This window comes from Paroedura picta, chromosome 8 (assembly GCF_049243985.1).
Source record: "Paroedura picta isolate Pp20150507F chromosome 8, Ppicta_v3.0, whole genome shotgun sequence".
Taxonomy (NCBI): domain Eukaryota; kingdom Metazoa; phylum Chordata; class Lepidosauria; order Squamata; family Gekkonidae; genus Paroedura; species Paroedura picta.
The window spans coordinates 46,712,899-46,732,281 of NC_135376.1; the positions used below are offsets into that span (position 1 = coordinate 46,712,899).

Here is a 19,383-nt window from a genome sequence, read left to right on the forward strand (position 1 = left end):
TGGGGAGCACAGTGAGGAAATGAGGCAGTCAGCTGAGAAAACTTGCCGTTCTGTTGATAGTCTACTACTGAGGTTGCTTAGATGCAGTGTTTAAAACATGAATTTGGAAGTTAATTATATCTGAATTTTGTTGTGACTGTGAAATCCTGTCTTTTGAGGATCCCCATCTCTGGTTTCGTCATGTCCTCTTATCTTTTAAGAATTATGTTTAGCTTTATTATGTTTTTCATATAAATTGCTGCCCTGGGTTTGGTGGATTTTATAAGGCCATTACTCTGACCTGGGTAGCATAGGCTGCCCCAGTCTTCTCAGACCTTGGAAGCTCGGCAGGGCTGGCGCTGGCTACTCTTTGGATGAGAGACCTGCAAGGAAGTCCAGGGTCATAATGCAGAGGCCAGAAGTGGTAAACCACCCCTGAACATAAGTCAGCTGTGACTTGATGGCATTTTCAATCACCACATTGCATTACTACAGATTTAAGTCCTTTTCTACATTTACAGCAGCTGTTCTGGAAAAATACTGAGAATTCTGTTGAGCTCACTGTTGCCTCCTGGAGCTGAAAGAAAGATTTGCAAAGCAGATATGGATGCTAGGTAGGAAAGCTTAAACACTAATAACTTCTAGAAAGAAGCTAGCCAGCAACTGGCACACATTTAAAAAGATTAAAAACTTTTATTTTTTTTCCCATAAGACACAGAAGAGACCATGTAAACAAATGGAATTTTTTAAAAAGTTGTGACAAATAAAATCTTACATTTCACAAATTTATGAAGATAAAGTATCTTTTACCCTCCCCGCACCTCAACTAAAAGGGTATGTCAACTTTAACATACATTGGAATCCCAAAGATCTTTTTGTGGGTTGCTAAAGGTAAGATTTTTAGTTAAACAGGACAGTACATCTTTGATTTAAAAACACAAAATCTCAACAAAACACATAAATATAAAATTAAAGTTCATATTAGCACCAACTTTGGTCCATGCAATGAGTAAACTGGGAGATGACTGTGAGGTACAGTAAATTATCATCAAGTTCTCTCTGCTTGAGGCGTGTTGAATATCAATGTTGTGGTTTCACATTGCAGGAACTGGAAATAAAAGAGACTGCAATCTGCTCTTGGCAGTTTTTAAAAGCACATGCAAGGATATGCATTCAGACACTTTCAGGATTTTGTGTATCTATGTCTAGGTGTATGCACTGCATATACCAAAAGGTATATCCCAGGACCCATTACAAAGTTCCAGTGGATGGCAGAACCAAACATCATGGACACTGCAAGGGATTCTGGAAGACTAGAATAAAATTTCAGAGTGATTGTCTGATGTTCTGAAAAGCATGCATTATCCACCCCAGAGAGATTGTGGCTGTTGTCTTTGCAGTTTAGGCCACTCCTGGGCATTTTAACTAACTGCTCAAATTCAGCAAGATATTTTATTGTGCAGAACTCCAGTGCAGGACTATGTCTCCTGCTCCAAGGTTCCTTTTTCAATCCAGAATTTCCCTTAATAGTGATACATAAAAGCATAGGAGCCTTTTCTTCTTTGAAATCCAATTTAATTGATATCAGCTTTCCCTGTGCCTCCTAAGCCATATTTTGTCAGATCCACTTTGAGCAACTCAGATTCCTCTCCAGAATCTCAGTATTCAAAAGGTTAGAATGTGCCCATCAGGGCAACCAGGAAATTATTCTACATTTGACATACAAATCCAAAATATGCAAAAAAAAAAACAAAAAAAACAGCATCTGAATCCAGATTAAATGTACCAATGTTGTATACAAGCCAGGAACTTTGTCCCTTGAATTATTCATAAAATATCTGGCTCTGAGAAAAACCTGGATAAATGTGAACCATATGATGATAAAGTCAATGGCCTCATGTTTTGAAAAGAATCTGGAATAGAGGAAATCTGGCCACTGTTTATAAATTCCAATGTAACACACATGGGACAATGACAATACCAACATGGGCTTAAGTACCTTAACAGAGAGGCTTTTCACCCTACAAAGTACACCCTCAGTATTACCTGTAGGATCCCCTGCTGGTTTGAATGCCAGTGGACTCCAAATGTGGCTGAAGATGCTCAGAATAGCATTGTTCTTTGCTGAGATTGTGTTTGGTACAATCTAAAAACACAGACCACCATGCTGACAAATCTGCTATTGTAGAAACAATGAGAGAGCTGAAAGGTAATTTCATTATAGTTGATCTTTCTGTTATAAGGTGTGCATTACTGTAAGGTAATGAAACCGGCTTGGACAGATGTTGCCATTGGAACCCAAATGCTTGGAGTAGCTACTTTACTATGCAAACTATTTTACATTCTTTCCATAAATATTACATTCTTCTTATAAATCCATCATTATCCTTGAGATACAAGAGCTGTCCACTGCAACAGATGCCTTTCTGATATGAATCAAATGCAACTGCTAACTGTAAACTGTGACTTCTGGAACTGACATCTAAAAAAACTAATCACAAGTCCTATGGACAGTTTCATTCAGTAAGTTAATCATGTTTGGTTTTCCCTGTCTTACCCACCTATCTTCTTCCCCTTCTGTCCACAACAAGTATCACCGAACCCTTTCTGTCTCTAAATCCTCACCATTATTGATTCCCTCTTGGTTACTTCCTAAAAACAAAAACCTAAAGACTTGCTATCTTCAACTTACAAAGCAACAGGAAGAGCCCTTCCCTAAGGAAAAAAAAACAAGCCAAACAAAAGCAAGCTCTTCCCCACCGACCTCTCTCACACAGCCCAAGGTCCAGCCACACATGCTTCACCATCTTCTTACCAACATACTCTTTCAGATCTTCGTTACAGTTCCCTTACAGTAGACAACAAGAAATACAAAAAGGGCCATTTAGAAGGACGATATTACATTAACTACTCAAAAGTTGTCACAGGTCACAAGGCAGTCAACTGTTTCTCCCTAAATGCTTTTGCAGTGATTGACTGATCACTTGACTGATTTTAGCAACAAGTAAAATTGACCACATTCTCCCCCCCCCTTCCTTCCTGCACAGGCCTTTCTACACCTAACCTAACACACCACTCCATATTTGCATAATAGAAGCTGCAAAGCAATTAGAAAGTATGGCACACTATTTGTCCTCAAATGTGTGGTTTAAATCCATAGAATTTTGCAAGGGTTCAGGCTAGATTTCAGAATGATGCAAGACGTGAAATCATCATTTGGCTCCATATCTCATTGCTCACTAGCAAGTAGGGGCAGCGCTGCTTGGTAAGAGGCTAGCCTGAACAGCATTAGAGCTTGCTTCAATCATTTCATGAAGCTCTACAAAATTTCCTCTGTAAAGTGAGAGTGAAAAAATATCAAATACATAACACACTGCCTTACCTCGTTGGGTTATGAGTTTCAGGATGCAGATTCCCATATTTTATGATAAAATAGAACTTTTGGCATTAACAGGAGATACTGTTTAACACAGACCAATGGTATATTTTAAACATACAATGACACAAAAAGCAGCCACAGTAACAAATTGTGTAATAAACGGAATTAATGAAGTTACTCCTAGTTCAATTAGTTGTTATTGGAAAATCCAACCAATTCCTCCCCAGTCATGTTCCAGTTACTTCTTTTTGACCATTACCAAAACATTTCAATTTTGTAATGAACAGGAGTCTCAACACAGGACAATAGTGGCTGTTGTGCTGCACAGGAGGGAAAAGTGCAAAAACGACAGTGTGAAGCTTTTAGTCCTTTTTGGTTTTAAAGAAATAATTGCACTCACTAACAAAGAAAAATGTTGTGTGGGGCCAGCCCACGCTGTAAACCTCAACTGAAAAAGGGATCCATTTACTCTGTCTTTGATTATTCTGGGTCCAAGAGAACATTACACTTGGGAAGAAAAACCCTGAAAACAGACATATTTTAAATGGGAGTTTTGCGCATGGTCTGCAAAACATGTCCCATCGCAACAATAAGTGCATTCAACCTCTTTTCCCACCTTTACATGCACACATTTTCTCTCTCCCCTACATACGCACATACACATTCACACCCAAGACCCTCCAAAAATGAGGGATATCTTCTCTTCTCTTACAGAAGGCTCTGCAAGTTATTAAACAGAGAGACATGAAGCTCAGGCAATGGCAGCTGAAGGGCCTTGCCCTGGGAACCTCAGCAGTAGTCCTCATAGAGGCTGGGAAAGGCTTTATATACAGTACATGATTTGCAGATTACTCCTCCTTTCAAATAGTCAATAGAGATGGGTAGGTGAATGGAAGATACCAATATAGACCTTCACACAGGACCATGTGATCATTTAAAAATGTTATAAGCTTTCTATGTGTTTGTCAGGTCTCTCCATCCGTCCAACAAAGAGGAAAATCCCTATACCCTTAACAGGAAAAAAAGCAGACTTATTTACACAGAAAATGGTTCTCCCAATTCGTACCTGTTAGATGCTTGAATTATTTACAGTTCCCTGACTGACTGCTAACACATATAGCAGGATTTTCTAGGAGGCAGCCTGGGTTGTTCCTGATGGATTCTGGAATATTTAGCTACAGAAATCCAACAGATATTTAAAACATCTAGTGTACTATCAGCAGTGTAGTTCTCATGCTCAAATCTGAAATGTGCATGCAACATTAATTTGAATGAAATCCTGAGGTTATAATTGGAATTTTCCAAAACTGAAGCTGGTAGCATCACTCAGCACTTAGGGACTCAGCTGCTTCTTTATCACTAGTGGAGCAACTCTACCAAATGGTGTTCCCACTAAAATTCACCAGCAGGGTGAAAAAGATGTAAAAATGAAGTCCTTGTTGCCTTTACTTTGAATTCACAAGGAGATTAGATGAATCTGGTTAACTGCATAGTGGCTATTTTGTTCGACTATTCAGCCTCATGTGGAAATAAGACACGAATCTACATTCTCAGTGGTGATCAACAAAGCTCCCTGTTCTTGCGTTTCCCATGTGATCTATGTACAAATATTTTTAAATTAATAATTAAATTAGAAGAGTTATTGTTCAAGTGAAAGGGGTCTAAACTGATAAGCAGCATTCCAGAGAGATTTGATTAAAGCTGACCTTTATGACCTTTCAGTAGGATGATAACTCTGAAGTACAGTAACTCTGAAGTACAAGTGAGCCAGGTTTTTAAGTTAAGAGGAACATTATGGTTACGTCAGTGATCTTTTCTCCTAACAGCATGAAAACAATTTTTTAAAAAGAAGCATACAGTGTGCCTATTAATAGCCATTCTTTTAATGAAAAAGCAGCAAGCAAAATTGTTGTTTAACTGCTTCATTTATTGTGTGGACAAAGAAAAATTGGAATTTTTTTTTAGAAGTATAAACAAAATTAGGCCTTCAAATGTAAAGGTAAGAGAACTTTGCATTGAATGAGGTCAGGCTGAAATGGCATCTTCTTGTTGATTGGGCCAAAATTCTGAATGGCACTACTATAGCATTATGAGGTAAACAACTATTAGATGTCCTTTGCTCCTGCCATGGGGTGAATCCTCACACTTAAGTGGCTGTGTTTTGCCAACGTACAGATGAGCTGACAATGGAAGGGGATGTTTCCCTTTTTCTTTATGCATGCAGCCCTGGGACCTCCTTCTGCAAGGCCTTTCTGGGCACTGGTGGAGTCTTCCAGCCACATTGTTCAGGGGTTCCTGTTAGTGGGAGAACTGGAGAGAATCACCCATAGGATCCAATTCAACTGCATCTATCCAGACCTGGCGACTTTGGCACATCACATGCAGTGAGTCTAGTTGAATAAACAAGATCTCCCTGAGGGAGAAACAGTATATATTGGAGGGGAAAGGCAGAAGAACAGCCACAATCACAAACAATCTTTACACGCCTACCTGAACACGATGCATTCATGCAACAACACTCAGCCATCCTCAAACGTACACGTCATTTGTTTGTACCAGAAATCCTTCACCTAGTGGGTTGACTGCTCCCTTCCCCCCCTCCAGCCCTGCTCTCCCTCCCCAAGAGTGCATGATAAGAAAACAAGAGACTTAATCACACTGTGCGTTCCCCACTTTTGAGTCCTGGATGAGGGCCCTGTTTCTTCTATTTTGCTATTGCACATATCCTCTCATTGGATTTTTTTCTTGAAAATGCAAAATATTTTTTGGGGAAAAGATGAAACGAGAATGATACGACAAAAGATTTAAATGAACAAGCTATAGAGAGCTAAAACTTAAATACTATTTCTATTTAGTAAATGCTAGTAATATGAAAGTTATGAATGCTTTACCAGATTCCCTTCCGTTGCTCATAAAATTATAAAAAGCAGTAACACTTTTCTAACAGAGGAAACCAATGAATATACTTTACAATAAAATACGCCACACTAATATCTGAAAATACTTTTAAAAACCCAAACACAATTCCATAATGCCTTCGTCAAAACATTCCTGAAGGGAGCTTTGCAATTGTTCATTGGGGTCAGTGTCCATTTATTATTGCAATATAAACTTGAAATTCAGATGCACTTGCTTACCTGATCCAGAATTTGAATTACCTAGTCTTTGAGCAATTTAACGTTCTTACCAATCAAAAGGCACATATGAAAAGACAGATCCAAAACTATTTTGTGCTCAGTTAAGACTGTCCTCCTCAACATATTCACTGGGAATTAAATTTCATTAAATCTAGTGCAATTTAATTCCTTGCAAATGTGTTAAAGAAACAGAGTGCCCCCCACCGTGTACTAGAGGTGGATTTCGGCAAAAATATCAGTCACTGGAAAGTTGGGCCAGGATCCAAAGATTTTTGCAGCTAGGTTCATGAGCTCAAAGGAGTTTTAAATTTCAGTAGAAGCAAAACAGGAATATTCCCACCATGCTGCACAGAAACTTGCTTTAAGAAACAAGCTGAGTAAAGTTTTGTAAGCTGCTTGTCACTAGGCTAGTACAAACCTCAAGTGTGAGTCTAGCAGCTCTTTGGATCGTAGCCAAGATATTTTCATGTACAGCATGCCTAGTCATCACAAATGCAGTAACTGAGGAAGCAAACCTGTGTTTGAATTGTATCACTTTAATTTGCAGATAGGGGGTCCATAAAATGGAATACTCTCCTATACAAAACATGTACAAATGATGGGCCTATCAGAGACCAATACTGTAGCCTCACCTCTGTCTTTGACACTGTAGCTTTCTGCGTCCGGAACTAGGGGTAGGGGATTAGGGGGGGCATTCAACTTTTTGGCCAAATTAGCCCCTTCTGCTACTTGTAATGGTACAATCCAACACAACACAAGCTTACCACATTTATTTGCTACTTGGGAAAACATTGGCCTACTTGGACAAATAAATGTAACAAATGACTGGTCTATACAGTCAGACTGAAATAAACTTTAGACAATGAATTCAGAAAAATGGAAGGAGTATCTCTTCAGGCATTATATAAAACCGCAATAACGAACTCAGAAGTGCTCATTATCATTAAAGTTGCAGTATACAGCAGAATAAAAATTTCAAATTTTAAGATTTTATCTAAAATATAAGCTGTGTATTGACTTTTGCTGTCTCAATCCTTCCCATTTTTAAATTTAAAAAATATGAATTGCCAAGGTGATCGCAAATGACCAGGAAGAAAACTAGAAGTCACTCCTCCATCCACAAGAGGGCACCCTGACTTCACAAAATATTTTATTCAGTAGCATCCTAGACAATTTTTAAATTGTTTTAGATATTGTAGGTAATCATAAAAATTGTTCAAAGTGCATTTATGCTTTTAAATCACCAAATTTTCAAAGATTTAGTTTTAAAAATAGGAAGTTGACTTGCCTTCCCCAAATAATACAGAGATTTTTGAGTGGAATTTAATAGGATGGGGAGAAAGTTTCTTATGGAGAGATCTTGAAGACCAGTCACTTAAATTGGCTGTGAATGTAAATGTCTCTACAACAGTCATTGTAATTATTTGTTAAAGAAGTCGCCTATATGAGCAATCTTATGGGCTGGGGGAATGTGGAAAACAGTGAATTGACTATTTTTAAAAGGTGCTTGCTAGTGCCCTTTACATGATTACCATCTATCTACTCCTCCACTCAAATGTTACTTTCATGCATCATTAAATCAGCTCCAGGTCAGACCAACAAGAGGACTATTAAGACACTTTTTGGTATAGGCAAGATGAAAAAAAATGCTTATATAGTTAAATAAGCTCAATTCAGAAGTCATGAGCTTTGCCACCCCTACAGAAATCAACCACTTCCATTTAAGAAAAAAATATTACCTGAGTGGCAACCAGAGTACCCTGTTGGCCCAAGCTAGGGTTGTTTAGTTTGATGTGTGAAAGACCCCACCAATTAAACAAGTGTAAAAAATTCAAAGTAATTCTTGATGGACAACCGGGCTTATCATAAGACCCTTGCAACAAGTCAGCACTTACGCTTGTTTCGTACCATGTAGATATTAACTATGAATGGAATGGCTTTGGTTGCTGCGCTGTAATAACTCCACAATAGAGACAGCCAAGAAAAGCCAAATCCATCATCAATATAACTGTGGACCAGTTATAGATGTAGCAAAAAATATTGATTTTTTTCAGAGACTGCTTGAAGAAGTATCTTCAGAATTATTCATTTTTCATGTCAGGATACTCCACTCATGTTATGGCTGAAGAATTGTTTGCATTTATCAGGGAAGCACCGGGCACTACAAGAATCCCAATGACACCTGAGCTAGTAGCACATGAAATAGAGGTAGGGACTCTGGGAGATCTTGTGACTCTGCTTGGCACAAACTCCTCACAGGAGATTCTTCAGGGCCATGTTTAGGAATTTATTGATTTAAAATATTTCTATCCCACCTTTTCTCCTTGGATTTAAGGCAGCATAATTTTTCGTAGCTCATGGCTCTTCTTTAAGAAACATGTCTCTTTCTCAAGGCAGCAATTTAATTCTTGCTAACTGAATTAACGGTATTTTGAGAATCCAACAGCTCACTGCAGAATTTTGGGAAGTTACACTTTTAGGTTTCCCAGGAGATGATGACATCATTAGAACAAAACTGTATAGTACATTTTTAAATAATTATAAATTATTTTAATAAATAACTGAACTTTTAAAAATGGTAATTATATACTGCATCTTTAAATAATGCACTTGATTTTCTGCATTTTGGTTTAATGGTTAAAGTGCATTAATTAAAAATAATGAACCACTTCCTCATCATTATTGTTAAAAATAAACCATAAAAACATTAATAAGGATCACTAAATAACTACATTAGTACTGCAATCTAGCAGATTACTCTAGGTATTGCTCTATTTAATACTGTCCAGCAGAAGAACATAATATTTCTATTATAATCTCACAGCAGCTCTGGCAGTCCTTCGAATGGCTACTAAGATTTTAACAGACTGAAAAATGGATGGAAACTTACTTCCAAGTCAGAGCTGCTAAGCCTCAGGAAGAAAAATTTAAAGATGGTTTTAGCTGCTTTTGGCCAAATCTATATCATTTTCACAATGTAGATAATGATCTTCTCCTCACCTATTTTTAGTGAAGTTCCCCTCCTTGCCCCAAGCCACTGCTTTGTCCTGCTAACTGAACTATAGCAACAGAACTTGGGTGGGTCACAGCCTTTGATGATGTCAGATGATCAAAGTAAAAGGCCTTAAGCAACATGAGCGGCAGAAATCAACCCCTTGGCACTTGCCGTAGTAATTCTAATACATGTATGCAAGTCACATTACACATAGTAAGAGGAAAAAATTGCATAATGGGGGAACCAAACAAAACACCCCCTCTTTATAGTATGCTGAAGTCTTTGGAACAAAATCTTAGTTTGAGCTAATTAAAATTTTCCTATCTTTTTATCTTCAAACTTGTAACAGGAATAAACAATTACAAGAAGACAAGAGAGTTGCTTATTGTGTCACAGTTACAGCAAAACACAATGGATGTTCTTCGCTTTCAGTGACCTTAAAGTCAGAACATCAAGATCTAATATGACCTCCAGGGTTCTTAAGCAAAGGTCTTCTGAGGTTTCTTTTATAGATAAAGGGTTTATTTAAGAGCAGATGTTTGTAACCACATCAAAATAAATACATTTTTGCACCCCAAGCCTTTCCCCCAGTGGTTTTAATCTTGTCCATGTTGCACCACAAAGTATCATATCTTAAAATCATAAATAAATGAGGAAGGAAATTGAGTGAATGAGAGAGGACAAAATGGGAGACCATATACTTAGCAACATTCTCCTCCTAATGGCACACTTATGCAATTTCCACTCCGTGAGTGTGAAAAACTCAGGTGCTTTCTTCCCAATACAGAACCAATGTTTAAGTGAGCATTTGCTACAGTTTTCTTTGGGGGAAGGGTGGGGTTCAGAACATACATATTTCCCAGATATACAGAGATGGTACAGAGTGTAACAATCCATAGCCTTTTCTCTCTCCCCACTTCTTCGTAAACACTGATGCTTCTCTGCCAAATAAAGATGCTGCTGTTTGAAAATGTCATACACTGTGCAAGCTCCTCCTTCTCTTGAAGCATAACCAATTCAGTATTTTCAATATCATTCAGGAATGGCTGTGAAGCAGAAATTACAAGGTATGCACATGTCTCCTCATTTTCTTCTATAAGAAAGGAAATGTTCTGTCTGTACAGTGTGGATTCAATCTCTCTCTATGTGCATGGAAAAGTTTCTCCTTTGCAAAGAATGGGAAACTCCAGTCAATGTGGGCTTTGGACTGCAAGTATAATATGTAGAAGTCATTTCCAAAGCTTTCACCAACACTCAGGGGTAATTCCACCACATGAATTTTTATCTATGTGAGGCATCCTGGCTTCCAGAATGGATTGTAACAAGAAAATGTTAGGTGTCCAACTCATATAATGGACTCTCCTATAATGGACATGCAGCTCACTGGACTCCATTCTAATAGCCCCAAAGGGTTGGGCAGCAGAATTTCTAACACAATCCTGAAGAAGCCATTGATGCTGCAGTGCAAGAAGTGTCAGTTTTCCAGTCAAAAGACCTGCCATACATCTGTGATAGTTGGGAACCTCGCAGTATTTATGTGTGAAGGACAGGAAGCATGCATGGCTTTAGGAATCTCATATAAGTAATAAGAGAGTCTCATTAAGGAGGAACCTTCTGTACAACAATGGATTAGCCAAAGAAGAAAATTAAGGTAAGGATGGCTAAGAAACTCTTCCCTTTAGCTAATCAGCCAAACCTTCCAGGTCATTATATAGTAAAGAGGTTCATGGCAACCATGGCTTCCTTTTCTGAATTATGGCTAATGTATATTCCTCATCTTTGTATAGAGCTTTTCTACTGCACAGCCCAATTTGAGATATATGAAAAGATCTCAATTAGCTTTGGAGCATGAGGCCCATTATAAATGAAGTATCAGTACTGGTTGTCCAGGCAGAACTAGACACAAAACCAATCAACAAGCAGAAAAGGTGTGCACCAAGCATCATTTTAGTGTGTTCATGAACACCTAGAAGCCAGATATGACTTGGGTACATTTCAAATTGCAATTAAAAATTTTTTTTGACCCTTCCCAACAGAAAAGTTGAACTTGCTGTCACAGGATACCACAGAAGAACAGCACTACAAATGCCATGGAGGGTTGAAGGGAAGAGAGAGAAATAAACTAGTAATGAAAACATATCGTCCAAGGCAGATACCAATAATGCACAGTGAAAAGGCTTTGAATCTTCAAACAACCATTTGCCACGAAGGGTGTCATAGTTGAAGGTTGAGTTGGATTAGTTTCATCACCTACTCTGCTGCACACTTGAAATACATCTTGGGGAAAACATCTGCAGCTTGAAAATACTTACAGACTACACATGGAAAAAAATTAACAAGCTGCAATTTTTAGCATGTCCAGGTTTGGCACCAACTCCCTAACATTCCCTAGTGGCCACCTAGGTTCAAACTATACTGAGAAAGGCACACAATTGGTTTCCTATTATTACAACAGGATGGTGGGAGAACATGGTTTGTGAAAGACTTCACCTCTCAAAAAAGTCATTTCTTCTAGCTGCCTTTTCTTGATAGTTGCTGAAGCAGCCAACCCTTCATGCATCACACTTCCTCAAAACATGGCCAACTTGTTAATCCAATCAAAGTACAGTCTGAATGTCCCTTGTGTACATGACAAAGCAAGAGGAAATACATAACTGTATCTTTCCTTGCCTCCGTAAATATGCAGTAGAAAAGTATAAATTAGAGAATTTAAAGACATTGCCATTTTAATTCTTCTTCTCTAAATAATTTGAGGGCACCCATCCTTTAAAAGGTTTCCCACCATCCATGATCTGACAGTACCACCAGCCATTTGGGTTCCTTTCCAATACTTCCATACAGACACCTTCCTGAAATCCGGCAGTTTCTTCATCACCCTCATAATCTGCAATGGAGATATAGATATCCTTTAAATTATTGTGAATGAACTGTGATTTTTCAATGGGTTTTGGCCTGACTGTTGACACTGGGATTCCATTTCGCTCAGTAGGTAGGTATGACGTGGTCTCAGATGCTTCAGAGCCCAACCGGTCAGCTTGTTTCATCTTAGAATCACTAATCTGTGACTGGGCAGTGCTGAAAGAGGAATTGCGGCGTACTGCCCGCAGGTGGTCCGTGGCAGTGAGCGATTCATTTCTACGCAAGGAACAAGACAAATTGCTATCCTTGGGTGGTGGGGAGGCGAATACAGATTGTGGCCTCACTGCTAGCTGTCTAACTCCATTTCGCAATTTGACAGGTCCAGGTGTTTTGGAGAAGCCACCAGGAGGTTTGTTTGGAATAGGAGGTGTTGCTCTCTTGCTCTGGTTGATCGTGTTCAGTGCCTGGACCTTCTTCTCTATCTTCTCCAAGCTGTTGGATTTGCTTTCATTTCTTCTGTTCTTGGCCAGTGCGATGCTGGTCTCATTGGATGTGGTTTCTTTCTGCTGGTTATCACAGGGCATCAAATACTGAGAAGGGGCCCATCCTTCCATATCTCCATATTTCAAGTACCACCATCCACTTGTTTGCTTTTCCACTACTTCTACCACAATGCCTGCCGTGAAGCTTATTTCAGAATCTTGAACTTTCTGGTAAGAGTCAGTAGTTATAAAGAGACATTTCAAGGAGTTGTTTTCATGTTCTGTTTTGGCTGACTGGTTTGAGCAAAATATGGTATGGGGAGGGACTGTAATGAGATCTGTAGAGCTTCTTCTGAGGGACTCTTCTGGATTTCCTGAAGCTGTATATGGTGGGCTTTCTGATTCCTCACTTCTAGAACCCTTAAGTCCACCTCTGAGCTGCCCAGTGGGCCTTAGCTGATGACGTAAAGTGCTAATGTCCATCCTTTCTTGACTCTGAGAGTCTGCTTTGTTCAGGAAAGGTTTAGGCCTCACCATTGGTTTTGCTCTGCTAAAGACACTCTCTCCTGGATCCCTCTTTAGGCCCAATTTAGACACACTATTTAAACCAGCATCTGAAGCTGACCTTGGCTTTGTTTCCTCATTCCTTGAACAGTTAGGCTTCCCATGATTTGGCTGAATGCTCTTGTCACTTTTGGGCTTGAGAAGCGAGGACTTAGGAGATACAGAACATGGTGAATTTCTTTGAATCAAAGATACTGATGAACTTCTTTGAGAATCAGAATCACCACTGGACTCTTTGCTTGACAGACTATCTTCTACGTATGGTCTGAATCCGTCATTTTCATATATAGTTTCTTCTTCATGAGCCACATCCTCAGATGATTCTCCAATGCTTGAGTCTGCCCTTTGGAGGGATGATACAGGGGAAAGCTTAAGTAGCTGGTGCATGCCTCTCTCCAGGCTTCCGTCTTCTCCCTGGCTCAGCTCAGATTCTGAGTCAACACCAAAAGCAGGCACATCGTATTCTGGTTCTTCATATTTTTGCTTGTTCATGGAATCCTGGATATCTCCTGAAGTTATGCTTCCCACAGATGTTCCTTCATCAGTGTCTTTTTGTTTATTGGGAGGTGCTGGAGGAGGGACTTTGGGCCGAGTTAAAGTACTAGTTCGCCTATTTAAATTAGGCTTTTTCCTTTTATCGATATAGGATGCTGGAGCCCAGCCTTCTTTCTCCCCGATCTGGACGTACCACCAGCCACCAGAGTTCTTGTCAATAACCTAAAGGATGATTAATAAGATTATTACTTAGGGAAAACAATGCCCCACAATTCTTTTTATTCATGTGACCATTCTACAAGCAAGCAGCTTATCACTTATCTATCTGTGCTTCCATTTCCAGGCTCACCTCTGCCTTTTGTCCTCCATGAAAGCTTATTCCATCAGAAATACAAGACTGGAACTCTGCAATAGTGTAGTATTCAACTTCCACTGACGGTGGCTCAGGGGGTTTTGGCAGCTGGAAGCCCTGTCACAAAAAGATATTAGTTTCATTTAAAATTGGAGTAGAGATGGGGAATAGACACGGGCTTGTTCTGCAAGAAAGCAGTGATGGATAAATACCTCAATCCTGCTACTCAAATCTCATACATGGAAATATATATGTCGGTCCATGTAGGATTTGACTGAGAGGTTAAGGATATTTAATGTGGATAGGATTTGGGGTTGGATATTGTGGAGGAAGTCTGTAATATAAAACACAGGATTGGGGGGAACCACTCTAAATGATGGTTGACTGCTATTGCATTCAATACCCAAACGTCTGCAGGGGATTCCAGGAAGATAGACCATTCTCCACCCCGACTCCCAATCATTTTCCCACCCTGTAATTCAGAAGGAAGAAATGCTGACATTTAAATTGCCTTCTCACCACCATCTCAAACAGATCTCTCTACCTAATCTAAGACCTAGCCTGCAATAAATAAGAAGTCCTTAGATTCATGTTGCTAAGTTTCAGCAAGAATCAAATAAAATGTTTTGCTTATTGTACTGAAGATAAATCACCTCAATATCATTATAACTAGCTCAGAAATCTAGAGATGACATCAGTTAGCAGGTAGAGGAGGCAGAAACCCTGGTCTGATTTTTAGTGGCTGAAGTTGCATTTACTGGGTTATGAAAAATAAAAGCTCAGGATGCAAATACAGTGGGCTCATACAAAAACTGACAATTATCAACCTTGAGCATATTAATATATTTAATGTGGATATAATAGAGCTATAAACATTCCTGGAAGGATGCAGCCTTTCTTCCTCTCTTTTCTTGCTTTTTTTTGGGGGGGGGGTTAGTATATAAAACAGGAATGTTTGGCATGAGTATACATGTCTTTAAAAGTGCTTTAATCACGTCAAGAAGAAAAAAATTACAGGATTTTATGGTGTATTCTCAGAATTGTGTAGGTCTTTTATTGTAATAATTGTTAATACAAAAATGTGAAAGAATGCTTTAAAACAGGTTCTCCTACCAATTTTTTTGTCCTCCTATCTTCACTTCTCTAACCCAGAGAAGGATTCAATGGCTCCTTACACAAACATTAATAATACTATTACTTAAAATGCTAAGTAACTCAATATTGAAATCTGTACTTATATACCACTTAAATACTCACAGTGATCATAGCTATGAACTTAGTTGAGCTTGGGTACAGTATCACAGTGAAATAGCTTGGATAGCCTAGAGTTCTTAGAATAGTGGACTTAGTCTTGTTGATATTTGTGACTTATCGTTAAGAGGTATGTCTGCCACCTGGTCTCTGCTAAAAAGCCATCTCAGCCACTAAGGATTAAGTTTCATTTTCCTCAGAGCAGTTGATGACTTTTTAAAGTGAGGTATAAAGTAATCATGGCTTTCTGCCTCACAAAATCCTGCAGGTAAAAGCGGCAGATGCTCCAGATCTAATCTCCCAGACCACAGGAGGTAGGGCTAGAATGCTTGTCTGGCTTAAAGTCAAAATTATCAAAGTGAGGATTCACAATGAAATTAGAGGAATAAATGCTTTGCATGCAGAAAATCCCTGGATAAATCCAAAGCATCTCTAGCTAAAGAATCTCAAGGGATGGAGAAGATATTTTGCCTGAGACCTTGTATCTACTATCAGTAAGAATAAGTAGTACATTGTCCATCTACTCCAGTCCCATCAACAGAAGGCAGACTCTTTTGCGGCAGACTTCTGCAATATGACATTTCATTCTCAAGAATGGACCCAATGTAAGTGATCCTCCAGATGAAAAAACAAAAACCTGAATATCTAGTAATATTTTACATTTTGACAATATAAAACATGGGGAATATGACTATCTTAGTATTCTAATTATTGTATTCTTCACATCCTGCTCTTGCATTGTTTTATAGGAATCCATTTATATGAGTGAAGTTTCCATGGCAGTATTGGGGAAATGTCCTCACCACAACAACCACCTGAGATGTACACATTCTTGTGCCATTTAGATATCCATAATCCAAGCAGGACCACTGTGCATGCAAATAAGGTTAGTAGTCTTAAGGAGGTATAGGAAAGGAAATCACCTAGTGCATTTTCCCCTCCTCCAAAAGCCATTCAGAATCTTTTGCTCCCTCATGAACCCTCAGGTCCACTAGAGCAGGCCTATAAATCCATCTTTAGGGTACTAAACAAGTCCCCAAATCAACATTGTACCTGTAATGACATATGCTGAAGGTTCCCTCACTCAGGATTTAAGGAAGCATTTTGTGCAAATTATTCAAGTTAAATATTTGCTAGTGCTATAAGTGGCAGAAAAAGTCAGTACTCACCAAACTGGATTCTCTTCTTGGGGGAGGCCTTGTTCTTAGATTGGGAGAGCCTACCAAGGAAGAGGGATAAAATTCCACATTTAAACAGACCATGCTAATCAAAACACTAACATTCTTTTCAGAAATTAAGTATCTGAGACACACATCATGTGGAGTTCTATGTCCCACACAGAAGATGCATGGGGCAAAGAGTGTCTATATGACTACCCTGATGGTGCAAAACAGCAGTTCTGCAGAGCCACTTGAGCCCCACATAGACACAGTGTTTGCTGCTTTCTTCTCCTAGTCCAAGCACAAATTTTCAAGGTGGGAGCCTCAGCAATCCAAAGCAGCACCAGAACTCTGGTGGCTGTTTCACCCTCTCATCCTCAATGTCTATGCATATGCAGACATTGCTATTAAGATTTTTTACATGCATACTGAACTGCTGCTTCTTTATTTTTTAAAAAAAGTTTTTTTGTTATTGCTCTGTGCAAACCTGGAGGGTTTTTGGGAGCTTGAAGAACTTCCATTTCCAGCCATGTGTATGGATTTTGATACCCACAAAGCAGTCAGCACATCACAATTGTATACAGTGGCAGTTCTTGACAGCACTTATCACAGAACTCCCAGCGTAATCCTGAATTAAGGGGCACTACAAAAGTGATTCCTTTCAGCCCGGAAGGCATATAAAATTCTAAAATGTGCTGATATATCTGTCTGGTTACAGGTGAAAATCTGGGCTCTACTGCTATGTTTATTTATTCTTTTTAAGCTCACAGAACTTTAACGAAGTAGTACACTTTCTGGGCAGAAGAGGGCCTCAAGCACCTTTCCCAAATCGAATCAGTGCTATAATCCTCAGTGTGCCAGAACCTTCAGTCAATCACAGACCTGCACAGAAGTTACAGTTTTTGCAGACACGTGTCAGACGAAGGGCCTGTCACCAAACATTAAGCAGGGAATAGGACAGTAAGCAATGAAAAACATAGCAACAAATGCTAAATAGTGGTATACTTCTACATGTATTCTACTCTGGATGAATTAAGAAAAAAACCAGTTACATAACAACAGCTATTCCGAATCCCACTGGATTCTTCAACACCCAAAACATAACACAGCAGTCAATGTCAGCCTCAATTTAAAGTGAAGCCCTGATGAGTCTGTAAGTAAAACAGTCAATGGTCGATATGATGGTGCCATAGCCTGGTATGGTGTTGATCACCATATTGCCAGTCCCAAGATTCCAGTAATATGGTCAGTAGATAAAGGACACCATGAGGGACTTTCACTACATGGAATTTTGCTGGAAAGGTTCTTAAGAGCTGCAGGATTCCTTCTTTCTACCAGGCTATCTGCAAAAGTGGATGGCCATAAACTGTATTCACATGTCGAACTAGCAAGTTGCCCTACTGAGTTTTAATTTCAGCGGCTTAGATTTGTTTTGTTGCTTTTATAACTTGCCTTTCTCCCATCATGGAACACAGTGAGTATACTTAAGGTGTTTCCAAGGGTCTCCCCATGCCGGTAAAGACAGACCCAGGTCTACTTAATTTTAGCAAGCATAATGGATCTTCTAACTATATCCTAGGGCCAATATAAGAATCAAGACCTTTCTCACACTAAGAACTTGGTTGCTCTAATGAGTCCCTTCTATAAACAGGCATGAGAAATGAACCATAGTACAATGATAAATCAACTGTGGGCTTACTTATTTGAGCTCTCTGAGGTGCAATCCGTGCTATGGCAGGAGATCCCTGTGCCAGTTTTGAGACCTGCTTGTCTTGAGCCATCATGGCATTGCCATTGGAATCATTGCATAAGATGGGCAAGCTAATTTCCTTCTTAGAAATGTGGGATTCTGCAGTTTCAATTTCTGACTGTGTTTCCTTGTCACTTGAGGATTTCTTGTTCAAAAGGTTGCTGATCTCCATGATGTTTCCTATAATTTCCACTGGACCTGTTAAGTTCTTTTTCCTAGACGAAAGATCATCTTTTATTTTCTTGAGATATGATGCTGGGGCCCAGCCCTCCTTGTCTAAATACCTGAAAGTAAGAAAGAAACAATATTTAGTATCCTTGGATCTCCAAAGAAGGATGAGCCATGAAGCTCATTGGGTAACCAAGAACCATCACTCTCTTAGTCCATTTTCCTGCACAGTATTGTTGTGAGGACAAATTGTAGGGCAAGATGTGTGCCACTTAGCCCATTGAAGAAGTTGTGGAAGAAAACATTTTCAAGACCCTTACTCAATCATGGTGTAGTGGTATTGTCCAATTCTCCACAGGCAACCAGTTGAATGACCTTGGGCTAGTCACAGTTCTCTTATGACTGTTCTCACTGAGCAGTACTGTGAGAACTCTCTCAGCCCTACCTATCTCACAGGGTGTGTGCCATAGGGAGAGGGATGGAAAGGTGTTTGTAAGCTGCTTTGGAACTCTGTTGGGTAGTGAAAAGTGGGGTATAAAAAGCCAGCTCTTCTTCTTCTTACTCTTCGTTAATTACCCAGTACACCCAGATTCCTCTAATTCTTTTATTATTTTTTCTGACAAACAAAGCATCCAGTTCTGAAGAGTAGGAAATTTATTTCTTTGGCTGCTTAGACCTATGTACAGACAAAGCATACTATAGAATAAGCTACCTTGTGAGTACCTCTATCATGAACAATTATGCTGCATTTCTAGTTATTTCAAATAACTGTTCAGAAAAAAAAGCAAAACACTTTAGTGGCCAGATTTTCT

General features: G+C 39.2%; 1 protein-coding gene across 7 annotated transcripts in view; it reads right to left on the bottom strand.

Moving 5' to 3' along the window:
- Positions 1–652: 652 nt before the first annotated feature.
- The window catches only part of SH3PXD2A (SH3 and PX domains 2A), a 284,459-nt gene continuing 265,728 nt past the window's right edge, over positions 653–19,383 (bottom strand). For all 7 annotated transcript variants that reach the window (XM_077349634.1, XM_077349632.1, XM_077349631.1 and 4 more), the window contains 4 exons: positions 18,353–18,687; positions 16,663–16,712; positions 14,240–14,359; positions 653–14,112 (listed from right to left, as the gene is read on the bottom strand). In XM_077349634.1, coding sequence (XP_077205749.1) covers positions 12,217–14,112; positions 14,240–14,359; positions 16,663–16,712; positions 18,353–18,687 — 2,401 coding nt within the window. In that variant the 3' untranslated portion in view covers positions 653–12,216. The remainder of the gene's footprint in view (positions 14,113–14,239; positions 14,360–16,662; positions 16,713–18,352; positions 18,688–19,383) is intronic.